At 45.4% G+C, this 8530-nt stretch overlaps 1 protein-coding gene and 1 pseudogene across 1 annotated transcript; both read left to right on the top strand.

The window, feature by feature from the left end:
* The first annotated feature begins 310 nt into the window (after positions 1-310).
* LOC149062140 (uncharacterized) lies at positions 311-2053 on the top strand (annotated as a pseudogene).
* Positions 2054-2111: 58 nt separating this feature from the next.
* Positions 2112-3044, top strand: LOC107170553 (uncharacterized). Its single transcript, XM_015520704.2, has one exon. The coding sequence runs from the start codon at positions 2112-2114 to the stop codon at positions 3042-3044; it is 933 nt and encodes a 310-aa protein (XP_015376190.2).
* The last annotated feature ends 5486 nt before the right edge of the window (positions 3045-8530 follow it).

Below are 8530 nucleotides of genomic sequence, written 5' to 3'. Positions count from 1 at the left end.
GGGGCTAAGCAATGTGAAAACAGTTCGGCCTCCATGTAGCGATTTAACCAGAAAAAAAAAAAAAAAGGTTAGGTTCCTCCCCACGGGATCCGCCTTGTCGTGGCGGGGAGGCTTGCGGGCTCTTAATTGAGTCTTACTAAGCGATCCCTGTCTAAATTAGATCAAAACACAGAGCCTGACCTTAACTGGTTGGGCAGATCTGGTCCACCTGCAAGCGCCTGCAAACGGACATAGGTGAAGGTAACACTGACTTAAAATCCCCTGGCAGTAGGTAAAATGCAAGTGAAGGAAATCACTCTAAAAACCCAATATGAACGGTACAAACAGGAATAATGTTACCACCTCAGGGGCCTCGGAACCCCAGGGGTCGGCAGTAGTGGGTGGATCTGGCATAATACCCAGATCCAACGTAGCGGGCCCACTACGGTCGTCATCTAGCGACCGTGAGGGTGCGGGGGTGGCCAGCCAGGCCCCCGCTACTCTAACAAGTACTAGAGCTGAAACAAGTGCTGACAGCGACGTGAGCAGACAGGCATCCACTGTCAACCATGGGGTTGCTAACACGACTGTAGGTGCAGGTGCCGTCGACCGGAAAGTCGCTTCGGCTACTGCGGAGGCCACATCGGTGACTGGAAATGAAACAGCAGCGGAGGCACTAAGAGCTGCGACTAAACAGCTTGGGTCCAAGCTTTGCACACAACAGGGTGGTCTGGACCTCCTGTTTGAAAAGGCGTCCCACCTGGAGCTTGTGTCTAAGAAGAGCCAAAGCCCCACGGTCAGCTCGGCGATCAGGGACATTCTGGAGGTGGTGAAGGGTATCCAGAAATGTCGAACTGAAGTAACCTCGGCATTAAACCATTCGCTGCGGTGCGTGAAGGCGCTGGTAACGATTAGCGACTCGAGCACACCTGCCAAGCGAGAGGGCAAGGATACGGCCACCAACACGATGGCCCCCGGGGCACTCGTCGGCCGAGAGGTCAAGGACGCTGCCACTAACACTGCTCCCCCGCTTGCAGTTCCCGAAAAAGAGCAGCAACAGGGGAAACAGCAACAGCGGCAGAAACAAAAACGGCAGCAACAGCAACAGAAGCCACAGCAACAGAAGCCACAACAACAGCAGCAGCAGAAGAAACGCCAGCAACCCTTGCAGCCGGAGGTGCAGCACGAGCAGCGACAACTGAAGCAGCCTTGGCAACAGCAGGAACCGCAGCAGGATCCCCAGCAGCAGCAGACCTGGAGCGAGGTCGTTAGAAAGAAGAGGCCACCGAAGCCGGCCCAACAACCACGCTCGGCCACCGACCAATTGGCTCTCCTGCGGAAACGGGCTCCACGATCCATGGCGGTCACCATCGACCGCCCGGCCGAAGGAAGCTCCCTAGCCTCCGTGATGAAGAAGGTATCGAGCTTGATCAACCTTCAGTCCCTTGGCGTCAAGGTCCTGACGACAAGAAAGACCAGGGCGGGAGGAATTCTCCTCGAGGTCGGGGGGAGTGAAAAAGCCAAGCTACTAGCCGGGAAGATCCGGGAGGTCGTAGGAGATGAGGCCAGGGTCAGGTTACCCGAGCCGCGTACGCCCGTTCTATTGCTGGGAATTCCGGAATGGGCAGAGGCAGAGAAAGTCGTTAAGGGCGTCACACATGCGGGAGTCACTGGAGTCACCTCTGAGAACGTGACCATCCGCAAGAACTCCGGTGGCAGAGGGGAGTTCGTCGCGAGCCTCCACTTGCCTCTCAAGGACGCCATCACGCTGGCGGAGAAGAAAGCGGTCACCGTGGAGTGGACCAGGTGCAGGGTCAAGCTGTTGGCTAACAACCAACCAACCTGCTTCCGCTGCCAAGGGAAAGGACACCTGGCTGCTGAGTGCCGGAACGAGTCATAGCCCCGTCGCTGCCACAGGTGCCAGGGGGAGGACCACCTTTCCAGCATTCAACCCAAGCAACCCAAGCAGCAGGCTCCACGACGGCTACGAATGCAGTCAACCACTTCTACCCAAGGTAATGGGGTGCCGGAGGAACCGGCAGAAGCGGGGACGACGAACCACACAGATGATTAGCTTCATCCAAGTCAACCTGAACCACTGCAGAGTGGCTCAGGACCTCCTCTATCAGTATATGGTCGAGGAAAAAGTGGACATCGCTCTCCTGATCGACCCACACAGGATCGAACCCACAGCTAGCTGGTACTCCAACTATGGACAACAGAGAACAGCCATATTCACCATGAGCGACCGAGTGACTATAGCCAACGTATTGAAGGATCCAGAATTCGTCTCAGCACGCATAAATGGCGTACAGGTGTTTAGCTGCTACGCGTCCCCGAACCAGCCTCTTGTGGGCTTCACCGACTTCCTCCAGCGCCTGGAAGACAATATCAGGACCATCCCACAAGGTATGCCCGTTCTAGTCACCGGAGACTTTAACGCCAGGTCCCCAGCCTGGGGAGACTGGGTCAGCAACGCGAGAGGCGAAGAACTAGGAATGTTGATCGAGTCATTGGATCTCCTCATCATGAACTCCGGCTCTACCTCCACATTCACAAGCGGGGCTGGATCAGTTATTGACCTTACACTGGCATCGGAGCCACTATCAGGACGACTTAGCGGATGGAGGGTCATGGATTCCGAATTCAACAATAGTGACCACCACTATATCAGCTTCCATCTCACCGATAGCACGACAAACCAACCACAACCAGCTGCCGGAGACTCCCAAGGTTGGATCACGTCCGGCGGGATCGACGTCGAAGCCCTCCGCACGGGGCTGTTAATCGCTAAATGGCTGGACGGAGGCCATCAACGGGATGCCCAAGACGCCGAGGCTGAAGCTAGGACTCTCCGTTCGAGAATCGCAACAGCGTGTGACTTCGCACTGCCCAAACGGCGGATCGCGAAACCAGGGAAGCGGCCAGTTCACTGGTGGAATCCGGAAATCGGCACCCTGCGTGCGGAACCAAAAGAAACAAGGTCAGAATGGTATCCCGTATATCACGCCTGCGGGAGCGGGCCGTGGGGGATTTCGACGAGGCCCGAGCTAACGATGAGCTGAAGAGAACCAATGACGCGTTCACGGCAGCCAACAAGCAGCTAAAGCATGTGATCTCACGCAGCAAAAAAGCCTGCTGGAGCGAGCTCATAGCCTCCGTAGACAATGACCCATTTGGAAAACCATACAAAATAGTGATGCGTAAACTGAGGGGACCTCCGGCTACCGCAATTATGGAGCGCCAGACTCTGGAGACCCTCATCAGTACGCTCTTCCCGACACACGAGCGAAGACCCGCTTGCCCCACTACACCTGCTGAGCAAATCGCCGAGTTCACCAGAGAGGAAGTGGATGCAGTAGTCGACAGAGCCAAGAGAAAGTACAAAGCCCCAGGTCCGGATGGTATCACCAGTCGCATCCTGGCGGCCGTACACAAGGCCGACCATCGGACTCTTATTGAGCTGTTCAACACCTGCCTTAAGTGCGGGACCTTCCCATCCGAATGGAAGTCCTTCCGGGTAATACTGCTCAGGAAAGGGGACAAACCGGAAGGCATACCATCGTCTTACAGACCACTGTGCCTACTCAACGACGCGGGGAAGCTTCTGGAAGCCCTCCTCACTCGCAGGTTAGAGGAGTCCATTTCCAGAAATGGTGGCCTATCCCCAAACCAGTTTGGCTTCAGAAAGGGGTTGTCGACTGATGACGCCATCCGCCAAGTACACCAAACCATAGTGCAGAAGGTCAACGGCGGTAAATTTTGCCTGGCGATTGGAATTGACATTCGAAATGCGTTCAATTCAATCAAATGGAACGACATCCTAACTGCGCTGGAAACGTGGAACACCCCTCCGTACCTAGCCAGAATGTTCCATTCCTACTTCTCAAACAGACATGAAACCACGGATCAAGGTCCCTGTAATAGTGGACACGACTTCGAAATCATGGGAGGAGTCCCCCAAGGCTCGGTGGTTGGACCGCTGCTATGGAACGCCACGTTTGACCGGGTTCTCAAGGAACCATTAAGCCACGGGTCAAAACTGATGGGTTTTGCTGACGACACCCTAGTATTGGTGACAGCTGACACCGTGAGGGACCTGGAGTACAGGGCCAACAACGCTCTGCAGGAAGTGGAACAACTGCCTTGGCCTAGAGATCGCCACCAACAAAACAGAGGCCGTCATGTTTACCCACAGGTATAAATACGAGTGGCCGGTACTTATGCTGTGTGGTGAAAACATTCCGATATCATCAGAGATGACATACCTGGGAGTGACCATAGACAAATCACTACTCTTCAAGAAGCATGTATGTAAAGCTGCAGCCAAGGCTGAAAAAGTTGGGTCACAACTCGCAAGGCTCATGCCCAATGTCGGTGGTCCGCGGGAGGACCCGCGGCGCCTACTGTGTACAGTCGTCCACTCCGTGTTGCTCTATGGCGCACCGGCCTGGGCCCACACATTGGACCTCGTTCCCGCCAATGTCAAGACGATCAACAAGGTCCAAAGGAAGGTCCTACTCCGCAGAACCTGTGCCTATCGCACAGTATCCGAGGCAGCAACAAGTGTGATAGCGGCAACTCCCCCAGCGGACTTGCTGGCCAGACAGCGTGAGGCGGAATTCCTTAGACGCAGACTCGGGGCAGGCGCTCCACCAGCATTTGAGGTAGTTAATAACTGTCAAGAGAGATGGGAGGCATCTGGATGTTGGACTAGGAAGCTAATCCCAGATGTAAACCTGTGGTACACAAGAAACCTCGGTAGGACCAACTTCCACCTCCCCCAGTTCTTATCCGGCCACGGCTGCTTTGGTTACTATCTGAACCGAATTCGAAAGCTGGAGTCACCTGCGTGCATAGACTGCTCAGCACCCCGTGACGATGCCGAACACGCATTTTTCATCTGCGACAGGTGGTGGAGACAGAGGAGCGAACTGGAAGCGAAGATAGATGCGGAATTCAAACCGGAGACTGCAATCGAAGTGATGCTCAAGTCTTCAAATAACTTCTCTGCAGTCAACGTCTTCGTGGGCAATGTGCTGAAGACCAGGGAAGACGAAGAAAGAGAACGTCAACGCAGACCAGATAATTTTCAACCCTAGTTAAGATCTGTCGTATTGTGGGCCGAAGGCCAGTTTTTCCGATGGCCTAGGGCCATCATATTTTTTGTAGTAGTGCGCAACATTGTAATATTGTAATATTCCATTGTAAATATTTGTGTTTTGTTACCAATAAACGATGTGGGGGAGCTGGCGAACTGCCTCACCGGGTATTTCCGGCCCCCCACGATACACCGTTAAAAAAAAAAAAAAAGGTTAGGTTAGGTTAGGTATGTGTAAAATCTAAAAATCATTATGATAAAAAGGTTCACAGTGAGGACTTAAGGATAAAAGATCTAATATTACTTAAAGATAAAACTCAAAAGAATAAATTAAGCGCGTTATGGAAAGGACCATATGAAATTCTAGAAGTACTAGATAGTGAAAACGTGGTAATAGCGCGAGGTAGACAGCAGGTCACCGTGCATAAGAACGATGTAAAGAAATACTATGAGACCATAGTATAAAGTAAATATAAAAATTGTATAAAGAAAAAAGTGGTAGACATAAGTAATAATATAGTAGTACGCAATTAGTGAAATTAGGTATAGATATAAGTATTAAATAAGCGAAGAAATGGAATAATAATAAAAAGTTCGATAAAATAGGGAGATTACTGAACCTCCAAGAAACGCATGATGTAGTTTGTAAAAAGACACATAATATAACACATGCCCATGATCCTCGGACTGATGTACAATTTACAAAATGTATATTTGACCACGTGATAAGAAAAATGGGGTATGATAATTTAATTAAACATTTTAGATAACTATAGGTAGAGAATAGAAAACTATGGATGGACCGCTACGACTTGAGACCTATGCAAAATAGTCGTAACGGATATGTCCATAAGTTGGAATAGATAAAGAACACCGGAAAAACCGGATAGTACCTATAAACTAGAATATATATATATACACTTAAAACGTATAGAATGTATGGTTAAGGGAATTAAATTAAAGGGATAAGTTAGTTAGAGAACCTTTATTAATATTGTTATAAAGAAAAAAAAATGAAATGGGAAAAAAAATAATGTAAACTATGGTTATGGGAAAATATTATTATTAGTATTATAGGACAATTATGTTAATCAAATAAATAAACAATTAATGGAATATACATGTACTACTAATACAATCTTTATTATTATATAAGTACAAACAAAAAAAAAAATATATTATTAATATAACTATTAACCAAAAATATATCATATTATATAAAACATTAATATTATTGTAATCTAATTATTGTAAATGCGATAGGCATATAGATATATTTATAGATTATAATCATTGCATGTAAAATTACGAAATTGTAAGAACTTGTAAAACATATAACATTTGAATTTGTACACAAGCTAAAGCTTGTAAATGTAAGAATGTAAAGTAACTGTTACGATACTATTTAAAGATTTCTGTCTTGAGGACAGAAACCTTTTTTTTAGGGGGGAGGTGCTATGTACTGACGTCCCGCTGAGACATCTAAACACGCATATACACGTAGATATGTATAAGTGACCCTGGGGCGTATGATTTCGCCAACCAATTATATTGTGTAGGACCTCAATAGTTATATCGAAGGCCAAACTTCTAGCCTTTCCAAAATATTACCATAATTGGAATTAAATATACGAAATATTAAATATGAAATCGTAGTCTTGGCAGGCGTATCTAGAGATATGATGAATGTCGTCGGGTTATTGAGATTACGTATCGCGAATAACCAGGATGTGGCCGACCGGTCGCATGGGTGTGGGAAGCTGCGATATTAAAATAATACACGCGTACGCTTTTGCACGACTCGGCCATGGACACATACGTATCTTATCGATAGGAGAGGAAACGCAGAGAGTAGGACTATCTGGACTATATAGGAGAGCCCCGATTAGACCCAATTCAGACGTGAGCCACCAGAGTCAGAACAAGCACCTTCACGCCAGACACCAGTCCAATTTAATTATTCGGACTTAGAATATTTTGCAACCAAATCATTTTGTGCAGTAAAAGTGTTTTATTTACATAGTAATCAAATAAATATCTAATAAATTAATCATAAATTAAGTTGTTATACTTATTACACCCAAACCATCTTCCTCAACACCAGTCGTTTGTCCTCCTGTATGCTGGGACGCTACAATATTCTGAACCTGATTCCCTATTCCATTTACATTTACCTCTTCTACTAATCTTTCTTCCGTTTCATCATTTGCATTTTGAGAATTATCTACATTTTACCCTGAATTTTATCATTTTAAATTATGTCTCCATTTATACAATATTTTTCATTTACAATCGAACTATTCAAATTTCTTGTAGACCTAAATAAGTAAATATTGGTTAAATTATACCAAAAAACTTTAAGAAAAATATAATTTTTTTTGTTCACACTTTCTATTTTCTAAGTATAGTAAAATAAAAGACATTTGATGTTCATATTTCCATGGAGTCATTTTTTTTGCAGCCTGACCACTTTTCTTATCGCGACGTCTACTCACTGCGTTGCAAAAGCACCTTCTCAATTTATCAATTTATAAATTAATATTTTCCGCTAAGAATAACATAATTATATAAATATGGGCATTAAAGTTTTTCCTGCTTAATATTATTGAATGAGTAAGTGAAAATATAATAAAATATGATATATCAATCATTCAAACTTAACTTATGTTTTAAGAGAACGTTATACTCGCATGTGTTGTCTCCGTCTTACAAGTGCATTATATAGTATAGTAAGGTAAGATTATTATCTCGACAACCTCATATGCTTTTTATTATATATTAAATTTAAAGCGAGTTATGAGTATTTTAAAATTGTAAATTTTTTGTGCATCTTAAAATACTCATAACTTGTTTTAAAATTTAAATATAATAAAAAGAATATGAGGTTGTCGAGATAATAATCTTACCTTTAAATTTTATAAGAGGTCAGTTCACTCTAATTTTTAAGCTAACGGAGCTACACGTGTTCTGCTGAACGTAAAATTTACTATATAATACACTGTAGGATGGAGACAACACACGCGGGTATCACGTCCTCTTAAGTCGTATTTTAAACAATTAATATATTTATTTTATATTAGATTTTCGGCAACTGAAAATCCTTTCGAAGCATTGTATTTAACTATTGGATGGGATTTAGCACCGTCAGAGAAACAATTATTGAAGTTTGTGATGTTATATGGACAAGATTAAGGCCCATTGTAATGCCTCAACCCACAGAATTTTTTTGGAAAGGTGTCGCAGAAAGGTACAATACGTTATGGAAATTTCCTAATTGCATGGGAGCGATCGACGGAAAACATATTAATATTCAATGCCCAATTAATGCCGGGTCTACTTTTTATAATTAAAAAGGTTGCCATTCGATAATACTATTATCACTTGTTGACGCTGACTATAAATTTACAGCAATTGATGTAGGTTCTTAAGGGAGGAACAAAGATGGTGGAA

The sequence above is a fragment of the Diuraphis noxia genome, unplaced genomic scaffold, assembly GCF_037042655.1.
Source record: "Diuraphis noxia isolate RWA-SAM2 unplaced genomic scaffold, SU_Dnox_SAM2 contig0001, whole genome shotgun sequence".
Lineage (NCBI taxonomy): Eukaryota > Metazoa > Arthropoda > Insecta > Hemiptera > Aphididae > Diuraphis > Diuraphis noxia.
Note: the sequence above shows the minus strand (reverse complement) of the source record. Positions and strands in the feature narration are given on the sequence as shown.